Source organism: Pyrus communis, chromosome 10 (genome assembly GCF_963583255.1).
Source record: "Pyrus communis chromosome 10, drPyrComm1.1, whole genome shotgun sequence".
In the NCBI taxonomy this organism is placed as follows: domain Eukaryota; kingdom Viridiplantae; phylum Streptophyta; class Magnoliopsida; order Rosales; family Rosaceae; genus Pyrus; species Pyrus communis.
This window is the reverse complement of record NC_084812.1, coordinates 9733796-9751547: the sequence shown is the minus strand read 5'-3', so window position 1 is coordinate 9751547 and position 17752 is coordinate 9733796. Positions and strand designations below refer to the sequence as shown.

The window sequence follows — 17752 nt, the reverse complement described above, 5'->3', positions numbered from 1 at the left end:
GCCACGTCGGGGGAGGGGATTTGGGAAGAAAAAAAATAAGGGGAAAGAAATAAAAAAGGAAACATAACATTAATATATATAATATATTAATTAGTTAAAAAAATAATTATAAAAATTTTAAATATAAAAGAATGATAAAAGAATATATTTAAGACTTGCCACGTGGCAAGTTTTAAGTGGATTGTAGTGCCATTCAGCGAAGTCTAGTGGCAAGCCAAGCCCCATACAAGTTTTTCTCGATAAATAGGGTGGTGAGCATTACTACCACTTGAGGGTGGTGAGCAAAAATGCACTCATAAATAAAAAATAAAAACATAACTTTTAAGCCATTTACTACTATAGTCTAGTGGTGTTTCGAGCTGTGCTTACAAGTGAGAGGTTTTAGGTTCGATTCTTAACGAAAGTGAATTTGAACCACATTATTGCTAGCCTATTGTGAGACTTAATCCACTTCTCCACTCCCTTAATATTAATAATATCATTTATTAAAAAAAAATAACTTTGAACCAAGCTAAACTAAGTGACCATCCCTTAATATTAATAATATCATTTATTAAAAAAAAAAAACCATAACTTTGAACCAAGCTAAACTAAGTGACCATGTTTATAGTAGTGCGTCATGCCTCTTGAACCAAAGTTCATGGACACGTAATTATTAGTAATTAAAACAATCTCATTTATTCATTTACATTTTGTACTATGGTGCATGCAACGCAGGCTAGCTAGCTAGTATGCCTGAATTAATCATGTCCGTCCATATATTTATGAATACTTCTCAGCAATACTTTGGAGGTGGCAGAACAGCTCCACTGGTTTAGAGAACATGACCATATGATCAGAACCGTTTATCACTTTCACTTCATTTGGGGGATTGTTCTTGATCATGTAATTTTGCACATCCAACATTAGCGTACGGTCTTGGTTGGCCACGATGAATACTCTAGGAACTGATCCATACTTCTTCTTTGTGAGTTTTATTACATCGTAATTATATAAAGGAAAATATCTCACCAACGATAGTGCTAGAGTTAAATCCTGTCCATTACAAGCATAAAACAAAAAAAGTATTAGCTAACCAATATTGGAAAGCCCCAACTTATATTTTAGAACTATTAGCGCTCTACTCTTACACTACACCTTATCTTTCTAGTGTGTGTTAAGAGAACACGATAAGGTTCCTATATATGGCAATAGACACACTTTAAGACTTACCTGTGGTGGTGAGAGCTGGTACACGGTTGTCGCCAAGGCTTTAGGCCCAACGAGAAAGGAGGTTGCAGGGTTGTTGGTTCCGTTATCATATCTGAATTGAGAGTCCATAGCATCATATCCTTTTGTAACCTATACAATTTTTTTAGAAAATTACTTTTTAGATAATTACCCTTAAGTAGGATTCCGAAAACAATGAACGAGAGTTCATGTTAAATTGTTACCTATGACAGATATTTTAAAAAAAAATGCCATATTTATTTATCGCATTTCTTGATTCACCAAATGAGGTTAGTATGATATATGATCAATAAATGAGTTAAACAGTAAAACATCCATAAATGACTAATGTTGGGAAAAAAACTTATTATTTTAAAGAAGTTATTCGATAAATGAATAATTTATAACTTTCAAGATAATTTAAGAACAAGACAAACAAGTATTATAAAAATTAATTTCCTAAAAAATAAAGTACTTCTATGTTTTATGTACATGCAACATAATCTCTTTAGACTCCTTACAATTATCACAACTTGTTCATCTACGACATGTCATTTGAAAGGAATTAAAAAAATCTACATTGACTGATGAGACAAGCAGAGTATTGTGCGAGTATAAAAATGAGCATATCTCTTCTAGTTCAAAGACTTGGAAACAATGCGTTCAACAAAAGTATCAGTTGATTTCTATCAAGCACCAACAGTATCAAACGCTTTTAGAAGGCCAACATAGTATTTGTCGGGTGAGATGAAAAATAATAATGTCAAGAGGCACAAACTAGCAAAATATTTCGAGTTAGAAAAAATATTGTATGTATCAGTGGTTTCTCTAATATCAAGTGAATATGACTAGAGAAATGATCCTAAGTATGTATTATGAATTTTATGTGTTATTTCTTTATGTATTTTATAATTATTAATTTACATATTCATTGGGCCTTCAAGAATTTTAAGAAAAATGATTATCTTATGCATTTAGCAAGGTTATTATCTTAGCAATCTGACCCGAGTTGGGATTGGAAAATTTTATTATTTAACTGAGGTTATTATTTTATCGAACATTCACGTATCGAGGTTTTACGATATATAGCGGAACGTTTAGACTTTTAGTATATATGAAGTTCATTACCTCTGCATATATAGTTGAGAAATTGAGAGTGGGACCATACATAAAAGCCGTGACATATACTGCAGCAACAATTTTATGAGGGAACCTCTCCATGATAATAGATATGACTGCGCCCCCCATGCTGTGACCCACAAGGATAACCTTTTCATTTGGTGGTAGAGACACCATGAGCTTTGTTAAGGGCTCGACGAATTCCGACAACGAAGGGAGCTGCTGTACCTGAATCGGGTTGATCCCGGATGCTCCCAAGTCTAGAGCTGTGACATTGTGACCTGAGTCCTTGAGGAGAGTTGCCACCTTATACCAGATCCATGCTCCATGACAAGCTCCATGTATCAATACAAAATGTTTTGGACTTTGAGTTTGGTTGTGAATGTTGGAGGGCGGGGATGGGGTTGAGGTTCTAGCTTTTGCCAAGCAAATAAATAAAAGAAAAAACAAAAGGAGCTTTTCTGTCATGTTCTCCAATAATATTTTCTCTATCATTAACTCTCAATTTCCTTGATAGGGTTTGCCTCTCTCGTCTTACTTTTATTTATAGAAATCGATCAGAGAACTAATACTTGGGTCGAAAGTCAAAAGTCTTGACGTGAGCCATGACATTTATAGCATTCCCAACGCCACTTTGCTAGAAAAGTAGTTTCCTAACTCAGACCCACATATTTTATCAAGGAGAAATGCTAACAAAGCTCTTTTAGAAGTGGGATTCTCTTTGAATTCCTATCGCCTTATGTTTTTTGCACAATATTTATAGTATTGTCATAGAAATTGATTTTAAACTGTGAAGTGACAAATAGTCCATAAAAAGTCCACTTTTGAGGGAGTCTCCTTAGCATTTCTCTTGATCAAGAACCAAATGGCACCTTATGTGAAATGATGAGTAAGGTTTGTTTAAGATATGCGTCGCGATTTAATGCTAATTATATTAATATTGTCCTCACTTCATTACTCGTGTAATTGTATGAAGGCCCTCTACAAAAGTCATTGATCCAATTAAAAGTTAAAGTAATATAAGTTCTAATTTGTGTTGTTTGATCGGTGGTGTGAGAGTTTTCACGTAATTTAACATGGTTTAATGGTCTGTGACTTTTTCTGTACTGCTACTACTAATATCATTTCACGCATCAACATTGGACTCTTCAGTTGTCAAATGCTGCAAGGCACCCCATGTCATTGTTAGCAACGATATTTCACGTTAAAGCAAATATATAAGCCACGTTCCAAATTAAATATGGGCTTTAGAACATGTGACCTAACATATATCTCTTGAAATCCAATAATTTAAGTGCAATTTTTTTTTAAATGAAAGGATGATAATGAATTAGACAAGTCGAGCTATGCATTAGGCTTGATCGTTAGTAGAAACCTTAAGAATCAAACCCCAGGATTAGCCGTCAACTACAAGTAGGCTACTTCCTTCCCGCTCAGAGTGATGAGAAAAGGCTAACTCCCTGATAGAACAACCCCACCCCCCACCCCCCGGCGCGGGTCCCCTATCTCCGAATTTATTAAATAAAGAAAAGTAAAAATAAAAAAATACAAGCGGCGGGATGGAGCCAAAACATGCTAAGAGAAAAACAAAGAAACATCAACAAAAACAAACAACAAGATGAAACTCGAAGTCACGAGCATGGTGGCAGGTGCAAAATCTACCAGCATGAACCGCTCAATGAAAGTTAATACTTTTGCAAGCATCAAGGACCAAACTACCAAAACCTAAAATTAGGTCGTGAAGAAAGGTTATGAATGTAAGCTGAAGTTGCACAAGGAGGACAAGAGTCTCAATATAAACCCCCAGAATGATCCACACTGAAATTAGCCAAACAATCGGCAACTGCAATACTATCTCGAAAAATATGAGTGACACGATCATGCATACGAGAGAGAAGAGCAAGGCAATTAATCCAATGAACACGTAGCCGCCAAGGAATCTTGCAAGAAGTAGAAGAAATGACACGCCCCGACCCCGATATTCCCCGAATACCAAGGTAGGCACGTGCTGGCCGACACCCGAGGGTGACGAAAGCCATTTATTGAGTGCAAATGCTGAAAACAAGGGGTATATAAGGCTTATAAATATAAATGAATAATGAATATGCAAATAAGGACCGTATTCAGAGCACACCTCTAATCTAGAACACTAGAAGAAAATAATATAAAATTGAATGAAACAAAGGAGTGGGTCCTACACTGAGAAGACTCGAAGATGCCGATGCGGAAGTGCCTGGACGTCGAGATTGTATGCCTCGATTCTAAGTCCTGAAGGGGGCGCAAAACAAACATGAGTGGACCAAGTTGATATATATATATATATATATAATAAAACAGTTATCAACATACTAACCCCCAGGTTTTATGAAAACACATATATAATGATAAACATAGGTTTTCCGAAACCTAGCATGTCGTGCAATGTCTCAAATCATAATTCGCATAAATAATAAACACTAGTGAATGTCCGATAACTCTCAGGCCCCATGCCGGCTTCCCGTCTCTGAGCCGACAGTCAGAGGAAAATACACTTCAGGCCCCATGCCGGCTCCCCGTCTTTGAGCAGACAGTCAGAGGAAAACACACTCCAGGCCCTGTGCCAACACCAAACCGTCGCCTGAGACGGACCAGATCTATCCCTACGTCCCGTAGCGGAAAGAACCATTAGGTAAGTACAAAACCATTGAACATTCATATATTGAAAATCAACTTCATAGTATAAAGTCATCAATCATCTATACTATAAAGAGGTGTTCTAAACGTGTTCTAAATATCATATCATCATCCATCAGATATTCTATAAGAACATGAGTTATAGGAAAAATAGTAATAATTCAAACTAGCCTCAATAAGCATGTTATCTCGTAAAACGTTTCATAAAACATAATCATCAAATCATGCTTTTCATGTATGCATTTATACTATCAAAACATGCATTTTTTTAGAAGGGGTCCACTCACAGTACTTCGCCGTCGAAAAGCCACGCCATCTAGCGAAGAAGGAAACGCCACAGATAATCGCCCCTAAGCACATAAATGGTACATTTAGTCAAACTCTACTCAAACGATTGAATTTGGGAAAACGGACATCGGAAACGGGTTCAGGAAGTCGAAATTAGCCTAGGAGGGGTCCCGCACAAAAACCCAAAAAGTCAACGGTCAAAGTCAACATTGACCGTTGACCGGTCAAAGACAAAGTCAACGCTGACCGTTGACCGGGTCAACGTTCAACGGGTCACGGGTTTGGGCTTAGGGTTTTGAGTTAGGGTAATTGGGTTTAGGTTTTAAGTGGGTTGGGTTTGGGTTAGAAGGAAAGTGAGTTTGGGTTTGAAACCTCATGGCCCAATGGCCCAATTAAAAGGGTAATGGGTTTGGGCTTGCAACCAGGCCCTAAGGCGTTTGGGTTTGGTGGTCGCCGGATTCCAAGGAGGGGGAAGGCCGGTTTTCGGCCGGCGAATTCCCAAGCTCCGTTGGAGCTCAAAACTCAACCAAAACATGTCATTCAATATACCAAATTGAAGCCCCGAAGGTAAGGAATCGAAATATACCCTTAGTTCCCGTCATCGTGGTCGGAGTTGGCCGGAAAACAGCCTGGAAGCTACTGGTGTCCGCCGGAAACTGGGTAAGATTCAAATGAGCATAACTTCTTCAATACTCAATGAAATTGGGTAAAACAAAAAGAAAAGTTGTAGTACTCAGCGAGACGAAGAGATTGATACCTTGCACGCCGGCCAAATCGCCGTGGTTTGGCCGGAAATTGCCTCGAAAGTCACTGAGGTCGCCAGAAACTGGGTAAGATTCAAATGAGTATAACTTCTTCCATACTCAATGAAAGCGGGTGAAACAAAAAGGAAAGTTGTAGTACTCAGCGAGACGAAGAGATTGATACCTCGTATGCCGGCCAACTCGCCGTGGTTTGGCCGGAAATTGCCTCGAAAGAGGCGGTGCTCGCCGGAAAACTGGGAAATGTCTCCAAGGTGGTTTCTTCATGGTTTGACGTCCAAAACACAACCACGGGGTTAGAAAAGAGTTATAGGTGTGGGCATGGGTGTGTGTGTGTGTGTTCTGCTCGGAGGGAGGGAGAGGAAGACAAAGAGAAAGAAAGAGAGAGAGAGAGAGAGAGAGAGAGACTTTTCAGAAGAAAAAAAAACAAAAGAAAAGGGAAAGTGATGGAACGGGGGAACAAAAACAGGGGGTGGGCCCCTTGGGCTCACCAATTAAGACTCAAAAACAATTTTAAAAAGGAAGGTATCCCCAAACTTAATGAAAATACAAAAATACCCATTTTTTTTACGTAAATCCCGGAACGAGTTGTTACAAGAAAGAAAAAGGACCCACTAAGGAAGAATCACGATCCACGAATAATTCCAACCGTTTACCCAAGCCAAATCCATGGCATGAATAACCACATGCAACTCTACTTCTAAAGAATAAGCAATTCCAATAGAAGCTGCAAAACAACCTAAACAACTGCCAAAATGATCTTGAAAAATACCCCCAATACCCGCTAAACCAGGAGCACCACGAGTCGCACCATCAATGTTAACTTTAATCAAAGAAATAGGAGGTGGCAGCCATAGAACCTCATGAATACAAGGAGCTTTGGCTAGACAACCTTTAGCTCCAATGGCACGAAGAATACAAAGATCAGACATAGAGTTTCGCATGGTACTAGTGCTCAAAGAATGAATCTCAGTCAGCTGCAACTTAATATCACGAACAATAGTGGAAACATAAAGAGATATTTCCTCAAAACGCAATGAATTGCGGGCCGCCCAAATAGAATAACAACTCGCGCCAATCATCCCCCACCACAAAACTTGAACTTGAGAGCCAAAACCATGTTCAAGAGGATAGGAAAAAAAACTTAAAATGTCAAAAAAAATTATGTCCACCTTAAACCAACGCAAACATGAAGACCAAATTTGGCAAGAGTAATTACAACTGAAAAAGAGGTGAGAGAATAATTACAACCGAAAAAGAGGTGAGAAGGTGTCTCAATTACCGAGCTATAGAATGAGCATATAGACGCCAAAGAAAATCCTCAATCTTGCAAAAGAATATCGGTGACAAGCTTACCATGCATATACTTTCATAAAATAATTGAATTACGAGGACAGTAGCAAGAATGCCAAACCCAATTGAATTATGAGGACGGTAGCAAGAACACCAAACCCAATTACCCAAGTAACCAGAGGTTGTTTACTTCTTTTAAAATCATAAGCCTGAGTAAGTGTTAAATGACCATTAGTAGCATCATTCCAAACCAATAAGTCATCCACTCCAGGATCCATAGGCAAAGTAATAGAGAGCAATTTATTCCATATTGAGTGCATCCGATCATTGAGGAAAGCAGGTTGACACCAATGGCCATTATATATAAAATCAGAAACTTTAGATTTTAATGACTTTCGCATAGACATGGGAATATCCAAAGCATCCGCAATGGGCTCAGTTAACCAAACTGCATTCCAAAAAGAAACTTTGTGATCGGTAACAATAATCCAATGAGATCTAGAGATAATATCTCCAAAAAGAGGGAGGCACAACCCAGGCCATATGGAGGAACATTTATAAGACAAACAAGGCAGTCCCAAACAATTAATAAAGCGGCCTCGAAAAAAAATTGCAGCCATAGAGGAGGTGGTCAAAATGTCCCAAAACTTCTTAAGAAGAAAAGATTTGTTTAAAGAAGCAAAATTACGAATACCAAGATCCTCTTCACTATAAGGAACACAACACTTTTTCCAAGAGACTGTCGAAAACCCTCGCGAATCTGTAGAACCAGTCCAAATAAAATTACAAGCCCAAGAACATACTTGAGCTAGAATAGAAGCAGGCCATGAATAAATTGAAAAACTGTGAGATAACATACTGACTACCACAGATTTAACCAGTGTGAGGCTACCCGCCATAGATAGAAAGTGACTATTCCAATGTGACATACGTTGCCACACCTTATCAGTTAGAGGCTCGAAAAAAGAATGTTTAGGTTTTCAACGAAAAAGAGGAACACCTAAATAAGTGAAAGGACACTCACCACGAGAAATCCCCAACCAAGAAACAATTACAGAACGACGTGGCAGAGCATATTTTCTGATGTAAACACGAGACTTTGGCTTGCTAATAAATTGACTAAAGTTAACACCATACTTATCCATGAAAGCCATGAGGTTTTGTAAACTTCTCTTATCACCTCTACAAAACACAAGGATATCATCAGCAAAAAGAACATGTGATGGAGCCACTACCCCGTGAGGAAAGGAAATAGAATTAGTATGGCCTGAAATTACGAAGTTCAAGGATTCCTCTACTAAAAACCTCTTCAGCAAGACAAAAAAAGAAGAGCAGAAAACGGATCCCCCTGATGAACCCCTCGTGAACAACCAAAAAAGCCAATTGGAGATCCATTAAAAATAATAGATAAACGTGCTGAGGCAAGAATAGCATCAATCCACTTGAAAAACGTTGCATGAAACCTAAAAGTTGATAGAACATTTGTGAGAAACTCCAGCTTAACGTATCAAAGGCCTTAGCTGTTAGACAAATAAGGAATATGGTTGGAGTCCTTGTGTAATTGTATATAATATTATTATTGGAAGAATAAGTCGTTCTACAGCCGTCAAGCCGTCCTACCTTGTCCTACCTACACACTAGCCGTCTTACAGCCGTCAAGCCGTCCTACAGCTGTCCTACAGCCGTCCTACCTTGTCCTACCTACACACTAGGACGGCTACCTTGTCCTCTACAGCCGTCCTACCTTGTCCTACCTACACACTAGGACGGCTACCTTGTCCTCTACAGCCGTCCTACCTTGTCCTACCTACACACTAGGACGGCTACCTTGTCCTACCTACACATTTGTATCATGTATATATATCCTTGTAATCTTGTAGAGAAATATAATGAAAAAATAAAAGCATTCTCTTCCATTTGCATTCTCTTCCATAAGCATTCTCTTCCATTTTTCCACATTCACGTATCAATAACAAATATATTTTTTAGCCTACATACCTTTTTCTACATGGTATACAGAGCAGGTTTATAACCCTAGCCCTAATTTTTTTTTTTTTTCGGCAGCTTTCTCTGCCGTTCCCATGGCTGTTCGTGGCCCGTCCCGTCCTTCCTCTGCTCGTCCTCCCCTCCACTGCACCTACTGCAATTTTGATTATCATACCCGAGACACCTGCCATAAACTTCATGGCTATCCCGTTGGCCATCCCCTCCATGGCCAACCGTGGCGACCACCGCGCCGTGCTACTGCTTCCAGTTCTTCTCGCAGCCATGCACCTTCCAGTCCTCCCCGGCAGCCACGGTTTTCTGCTTCCCGGCCCCATAATTTCACCCAGGCCCATCACGTGCAAGGCACCCAGGCCCCCGCCTCCTCTTCTACTCCAGCGACCCACCAAGTGCACGGGACCCAGCCCACTTTGCATGACTTACAGCTCGCCATGCCTGACCTCTCTGCCGAGCAGCACTCTCGTGTTCTAGCTGCTCTACGTGACACCACCACTCCTCCTCAGGCCAATGCCGTGCTCACTACTGATTTTGCCCAAGGTTTGTTACCTGTCACCTCTCGTCATGGTCAATGGATTCTTGACAGTGGTGCTACGGATCATATTACTTCTTCCACTTCATGTTTGGTTAATCGTTCTCCTTCACATTTGCCGCATGTTTCTTTGCCTAGTGGTGCTTCCGCTCCCATTACTTTTACCGGCACTCTTCCTTTAAATTCATCAGTTACTTTGAAGGATGTTTTATGTGTCCCTAATTTCCGAGTGGACCTTTTATCGGTTGGTAAACTTACAGATGGATTATCGTGTTCCATAACCTTCTTTCCTTCTTGGTGTGTTTTGCAGGACTTGGTTTCGAAGGCGATGATTGGTGTGGGTAAGCGACGTGGCGATCTGTATTACCTTGTGGCCCTTACCTCTTCTCTCCCCACCCGTCAACCTCTCTGCAACATCATTACCATCCCCTCCTCCCTCTGGCATAGGCGTCTTGGTCACCCCTCCTCCACTCGTTTGCAAGCTTTAGCATCTAGCTCTCTTAATTATACTTTTGATTCTAGTCATATTTGTGATGTTTGTCCGTTGGCAAAACAAACTCGTCAACCTTTTCTTTTGAGTTCAATTTCATCAACTTTCCCTTTTGCTTTAATTCATTGTGATATTTGGGGCCTGAATCGTCAATCTTCTCTTTCTGGTGCTCATTATTTCTTAACCATTGTGGATGATTTTTCTCGCTTTACGTGGGTCTTCCTCATGAAACATAAATCTGACACTCAACAATTAATTAAGGATTTTTTTGCTTATGTCACTACCCAATTCCGCACTACCATCCAATGCATTCGTACTGACAATGGTGGTGAATTTTTATCTCTTCGTAGTTTTTTCTCTGATCATGGGGTGCTTTTACAAACTTCTTGTGTTTATACCCCCCAACAAAATGGCGTTGTTGAAAGAAAACATCGTCATCTTCTTGAAACCGCTCGCGCCCTTCGTTTTCAATCCCATCTTCCTATCAAGTTTTGGGGGGAATGTGTTCTTACCGCTACTTATCTCATCAATCGTCTCCCTACCCGTCTTCTCCATCATAAATCCCCATTTGAGGTTCTCTTTTCGAAAACCCCATCTTATGACCACTTCCGCGTCTTTGGTTGTCTGGCATATGCCACCTCTGTCACTCCCACCACCAAATTTTCCCCTCGGGCTCATCGTTGCATTTTTCTCGGTTATCCTCATGGACAAAAGGCCTATACCCTTTACGATCTCGACAATCACCGCATTTTCACTAGTCGAGACGTCATCTTTCACGAAAGTACTTTCCCTTATGTCATTTCTCACCCTCCTATCCCATCCTCTCCGCCTACCCTACCCATCCCACCCCCTCTGGACTTTACATATAACCCACCCCTTCCTGCCCCGACGCCTCACCCTCCTCCACCTTCCTCCCCTTCCACGCCTCCCACAGATTCCCTTGCTGCCCCATTACCTGTTCCTCCCCATTCCCCTGCCCTCTCGGCATCCCCTCCTTCCCCCCCCCCCCCCCCCCGCTACTTCTTTACCTTTCACCCTTTTACCCACGGACATCCCTACCCCCCCACTACCTACCAATCCTCCCCTTCCCCGCACCTCTTCCCGTGCCCATAAACCTCCATCCTATTTAAAAGACTACGTTTGCTCGCAAGTGATTCTGCCATCCCACCCATCTTCGACTTCGCAACCCGGTTCTACACAAGGTACGCGATATCCACTTTGTAATTCTCTCTTATCACCGTTACTCTCCCAGGCATTTTTCTTACATTAACTCTGTCAGTTGGACTGTGGAGCCTTCCTCCTTTGCCGAGGCTGCCACTGACCCCAATTGGCAACGTGCTATGACTGAGGAGCTTCAAGCTTTACATGCTAATGGTACTTGGACTTTAACTTCCTTGCCCCTTGGCAAAATTCTCATTGGTTGTAAGTGGGTGTACAAACTCAAGCACAATTCCGACGGCTCTATTGACCGCTACAAAGCTCGTTTGGTTGCTAAAGGCTTCACTCAGGCTGAAGGTATTGATTATCATGACACTTTTTCTCCTACTGCTAAGATGATTACGGTGCGTTGTCTTCTTGCTCTTGCTGCTAGTCAGTCTTGGTCTCTTCATCAGCTTGATGTTAATAATGCTTTCTTACATGGTGACTTACATGAAGAAATCTATATGTCTCCTCCTCCTGGTCTTCGACGACAGGGGGAGAATCTTGTGTGTCGCCTTCACAAGTCACTTTATGGTCTTAAGCAGGCTTCTCGCCAATGGTTTGCCAAATTCACTAGTGCCATCATTTCTGCCGGTTTTCAACAATCCAAAGCTGACTATTCATTGTTCACTAAAAAGTCTGGTATTTCTTTCACAGCTTTGCTCATTTATGTGGATGATATTGTGATTACAGGCAATGATGCTAGTGCCATTAATTCTCTGAAGTCTTTTCTCCGTGATCATTTTCGGATAAAAGACCTTGGTGATTTAAAATATTTTTTGGGTATTGAGGTTTCTCGTTCCAAACAAGGGATTTATATTTCTCAACGCAAGTATGCATTAGAGATTCTCAAGGACTATGGTTTTTTGGGAGCACGACCCATTGCTTTTCCTATGGATGACACAAAATTATCTGATAAAGGAGAACTTCTCAAGGATCCTGAAAAATATCGACGATTAGTAGGTCGGTTAATATATCTCACTATCACTCGGCCGGATATCACCTATTCTGTGCATGTTCTAAGCCGTTTTATGCACGAGCCAAGGATATCTCATATGGATGCTGCGCTTCGTATTGTTCGTTATTTGAAGGCTACTCCAGGTCAAGGTTTATTATTTCGTTCTGACAACCAGACCAAGTTAACTGCGTTTTGTGATTCTGATTGGGCAGGTTGCCCTATCACTCGCCGTTCGACTACTGGGTATTGTGTATTCTTGGGCGGTTCTTTGATTTCTTGGCGGACGAAACGACAGAAAACCGTTTCGCTCTCTTCAGCAGAGGCGGAATATAGGGCCATGGCAGGTGCTTGTTGCGAGATAGTTTGGCTTCATTTTTTGTTGAAGGATTTGAACATTCCTTTGGATGGTCCTTCCATTTTATTTTGTGATAATCAAGCAGCGTTACATATAGCTGCCAATCCTGTTTTTCATGAACGAACTCGTCACATTGAGATGGATTGTCACTTTATACGAGATAAAATTGTAGATGGCACAATAGAGACCAAGCATGTGGGTACGGCACAACAGTTGGCAGACTTGTTTACCAAACCTCTTGGGAAAGAAAAGTTTTCGGGTATGTTACGCAAGTTGGGAGTTCTTGACATCCACTCTCCAACTTGAGGGGGAGTGTTAGACAAATAAGGAATATGGTTGGAGTCCTTGTGTAATTGTATATAATATTATTATTGGAAGAATAAGCCGTCCTACAGCCGTCAAGCCGTCCTACCTTGTCCTACCTACACACTAGCCGTCCTACAGCCGTCCTACCTTGTCCTACCTACACACTAGGACGGCTACCTTGTCCTCTACAGCCGTCCTACCTTGTCCTACCTACACACTAGGACGGCTACCTTGTCCTACCTACACATTTGTATCATGTATATATATCCTTGTAATCTTGTAGAGAAATATAATGAAACAATAAAAGCATTCTCTTCCATTTGCATTCTCTTCCATAAGCATTCTCTTCCATTTGCATTCTCTTCCATAAGCATTCTCTTCCATTTGCATTCTCTTCCATTTTTCCACATTCACGTATCAATAACAAATATATTTTTTAGCCTACATACCTTTTTCTACATTAGCCACATCAAATTTAGTGGCCACATTCCCACCATAATTCCTATTATCAAGCAAATTAATACCTTCTGAAGCTAATAAGATACAATCTGAAATATTCCTGTCTTTGAGAAAAGCAAACTGGTTTGGCATAATAATTCGGGCAGCAATAGGAGCAAGACGACTAGCAAGTATCTTGGTAATAATTTTAAAAGAAAAATTAGCCAAAGCAATTGGACGGAACTGTGAGATAATATTAGCCTCTGGTGATTTCGAAATCAAAGCCACAAAATTAGAATTGAAATCAGGGAAAATATAACTAGACAGAAAAAATACGAGTGAACTGCTCTCACAACATCAACACCAACAAAATCCCAAGCGGCACGAAAAAAATGCCCACCAAAACCATCCCGACCAGGAGCACTATTAGGATCCATAGAAAATGCTATGGAACGAACTTCATCAAAGGTAAGGACAGCTAGTAATGAATTATTCTCATAGGCAGAAACCATAGGAGAAATCAACCTTGAAACCATACCTATATTAGTAGTGGAGCCATCATTAAAGAAAGCAGTAAAAAAATGATCGACAACATGTGATAGGATTAAAAGCACACCACAAAGTAGCACACAAATGTCCTATTAATTTTCCTTATTAACAATAATATTTGTCAATTGTAGCATATGAAAATAAGGGTCTTTCCCGTAGAAGATTGTTTTATCTAACTACTTAAAATGTCACAAAAACTGGGCTGCTGTCCCTACTGACCAGCCACCGAAAAATAATTATTAGACCAACTTACACTTATCTAAAGTCTACGAAATTTTATATGCAGATACTAAACACAAAGAGCTACACTCACACAAATTTTTGGGATTTTTGGAGTTGATTTTCTATTTAAATTAAATCGAACAAAAACATGACAAAAACAGATTTTTAAGTAGTTCACAAATTAAGAAAAATGAGTTAGGGGAATTGTTATCCACCACCAAATAATCATACAAACATGTTATGTTTAATTCAAATTCTTTTTATTTCCGTATGAAGATGCTCAAGTTGGCACAATGTTAGAACTCAATCTATTACTCTTTCTTATGTAGTATGTTAAGAGAATAGCGTTTTCAACTTAACTTAGTCCCTAGCATGCATTCTAGAATGGTGTGTTCATAGATTTAACAAATAGAAATCATTAAGAACGAAAAGAGTTTGAGTCATCACAAGGCATCGTAAGTACTAGCGTTGTCTTACTTATCCTAGAAATTGATTCACATGTTAATCGCAATTAACAAGTACTACTCTAGAACATATGTAGGTCCTCATTCGACAAGGGCAGGCACACACATATTCATAGCATTAGAATCCTAGATATGGTTACTAAGTATGCATCCGTAGAAAACACATAAAAAATTCATCAATGAGACAAGTAGTGAACCAATTTTCATCCATTCATAAAAGTAATTCAAACGAAATGTCATAACAAACTTGCAATCATATTCGGGGCTTCAAAACAGCCCCTAACTACTAAAAATTAGTTACACATAATTCTCAAATTAAACCAAAAGAAAGACATGAGTTTGAGAAGATAAAACCGAGAGAAGAGAATGCCAAGATTTCCTCCTTCCTTTCCTTCCTTCCCCAACACAGCAGCCTTGCCTTTTTTCCTTGCTTTCCTTCTTTTTTTTCTATCTTTTTTTCACACTTTTTTATTTTCCCCTCTTTGCTGCTGCAACCTATAGGTCTTTTCTTCTTTTCTGCTGCCACAGTTTTTTCTCCATAACTCACCCCCACTAACCGCCATTTAGTGACGACAATAAGTGAGAGGAAATGCTAAAACAATTGTAACTCTTTGGACAGCCTTTATGCCCATTACTCTCACTTAATTTTCCTTTTCCTCTGATATTTGAATAGGTGTTAGCTGGCTTGTTCTTGGCTGCATCAGTTTTGGCTGTTAGTTTTATGGGATTTATTGCTTTCAATGCTTTCTTGTCAGTTACAAACTGCTCAGCCTCTTAGGAACATTTCAGTGTTAAAACAGCCATAACTTCTTCTAGCAAAATGATATTAACAATCCGCGAAATGCTCCAGAAAATAGACATCCGTAGCTTTCCAAGCATATAAGGCTCATTCTCTAATTCATTCTGAGCTGTCCGCAACTTGCTTCCAAAGTCAGCTGACGTGCACAGGCAGTTTTGACGAATTTGTTACTTAAAATTCCACTTGTGCTATTTTTGTTTTCTTTACTTGACAAATCCTACAAAACACAAAAACAAAGTAAATAGTTCAAAAATATAAGGAACTAACTAAGAAAAGACAAGTGAATTTGATGCAAAATATATATAGATATGAGCTTATCAACATGAGATCGCAAAGAATCAACATTTTCCACCAAGTTCGAACCAATTTGCAAAGAGGAAATAAAATTACGAGGGCAATGAATTTTAGCAATCTTATGAAAGTAACTTGTATTTCGATCCCCATCTTGTAACCATTGTAAACGAGCCTTATCCCTCTAAAATTTTTCCTGAACAATTAAATCATAAGAGAGATGAGAATGCGCTCGTAACTTAGCCTCATGCCGAATCCCGGAAAACCCTAAAGTAGAAATCTCAAGCTGAATAGATTCTAATGCATTGGCATTCCGAGCAGAGTCGACTGCGGTGTTAACATTACCAAAAACATTAGAATTCCAAGCTTTGAGAAGAGGCTTCAATAATTTAAGCTTTGATTGCAAAACATACATTGGACACCCAAAAACCTGGAAAGAACCCCAAGCCTCCTTTACAAAATTGATAAAATCCGGGTGGTCCAACCAAACACGCTGAAACCGAAAAGGTGTGGGAAATTGTGCAACATACTGTTGAAAAGAGACTAAAAGTGGATTATGGTCCGAAGAATGACGTGCAAGAGTTGAGCAATTAGTAACTGGCCAGGTGTCATACCAAGAGGAAGAACAAAAACAATGATCAAGAAGCATTTCAATGTGCGAAGAAATACCATGATCATTTGTCCATGTAAAAGGGAAGCCTTTAGTGTCAACCGGTAAAAGACCACACATATCAGCCATTGCCTGAAATTCCTCGCAAGAAGAATGTCGTGGTAGAATGTTACCAATTTTTTTCATGCACACATAAAACAGCATTACAATCTCCCAAAACAAGGTGAGGTCCAACAAAAATAAAACAATCATGAGCAAGTGAAGGCCAAAGAGAACGGCGTTCCACCACAGTAGTAGCCGCATAAACAAAGGAAATACCATATGTAATACCATTCACATTAAAATGAACAAAAGCATGTTGATTAAAGGCACAAACTACCTTATGAGAAGAGACTTGCACTGAATGAAAAATCCGTAAGTTAGGTTGCTGAAGGCCACGATCATTAACCCCTAGTAAAGTCATACCAATTAACCTCCAAAAGTAAGGACGAACCCGGTTGAGAGGAACAAATGGTTCGGGAATACAAATAATATCTGGAGAATATTTACAGACAATACTACGAAGAGCTCAACGTGTTGGACGATTGCCAACGCCCCTAATATTCCAATAAAGCACCTTCATTGAGTAATTTTTTTAGAAGCTGTCCTAGCCTGTGTCTCGATGGGCTCAGGACGCGAATCACCATCAATCATTGCTTTTGTGATTTCGAAAGAACTAGAGTCATGTCGGTATCATCAATATCCTTCCCAGGAGTGGACGCACTAACGGTATTTGAAGATACCTCCGATTTAGCCATGTCAAACCAAGATGTAAGATGTTGAAGATCCTTTTGTGCCCTTGAAGTAACCAAGTTAACCAGACTAGGCGAAATGATAATCTCATCAGCACAAACATGGGTATTTTCAAACCCTGGAGGAGGGCCAACAGGTTCCACATCAATAGAAGGTAAATCTGAATTTTCAACCTCTTTGCTAGAATAAAACCCAAATTATTAGTAGTTGGTTTATCAGAAACCAAGATAGAAGAGGGACCCATAGTGGTCTGTTGATGAAGAACTTGTATAGGTGAAATATCATCATCACTAATATCAGTTACTATACTATCCATTTTCCTAATATCCATAGGAGGCAAAGCGACATCATGAGAAACAACCACATCTTCATTTATTTGTTGGACTAATACGTCATCATGAG

General features: G+C 39.7%; 2 protein-coding genes across 2 annotated transcripts; one reads left to right on the top strand and one right to left on the bottom strand.

Annotated features, from left to right (window-relative positions):
* Nucleotides 1-516: 516 nt before the first annotated feature.
* On the bottom strand, nucleotides 517-2828 carry LOC137749035 (methyl jasmonate esterase 1-like). Its single transcript, XM_068489217.1, has 3 exons — nucleotides 2338-2828; nucleotides 1213-1341; nucleotides 517-1035 (listed from the first exon to the last, which is right to left on the bottom strand). The coding sequence occupies exons 1-3, from the start codon at nucleotides 2821-2823 to the stop codon at nucleotides 763-765; spliced, it is 888 nt and encodes a 295-aa protein (XP_068345318.1). The 5' UTR covers nucleotides 2824-2828; the 3' UTR covers nucleotides 517-762.
* An 8878-nt stretch (nucleotides 2829-11706) lies between these two features.
* On the top strand, nucleotides 11707-16336 carry LOC137747826 (uncharacterized mitochondrial protein AtMg00810-like). Its single transcript, XM_068487967.1, has 2 exons — nucleotides 11707-12887; nucleotides 16270-16336. The coding sequence occupies exons 1-2, from the start codon at nucleotides 11707-11709 to the stop codon at nucleotides 16334-16336; spliced, it is 1248 nt and encodes a 415-aa protein (XP_068344068.1).
* The last annotated feature ends 1416 nt before the right edge of the window (nucleotides 16337-17752 follow it).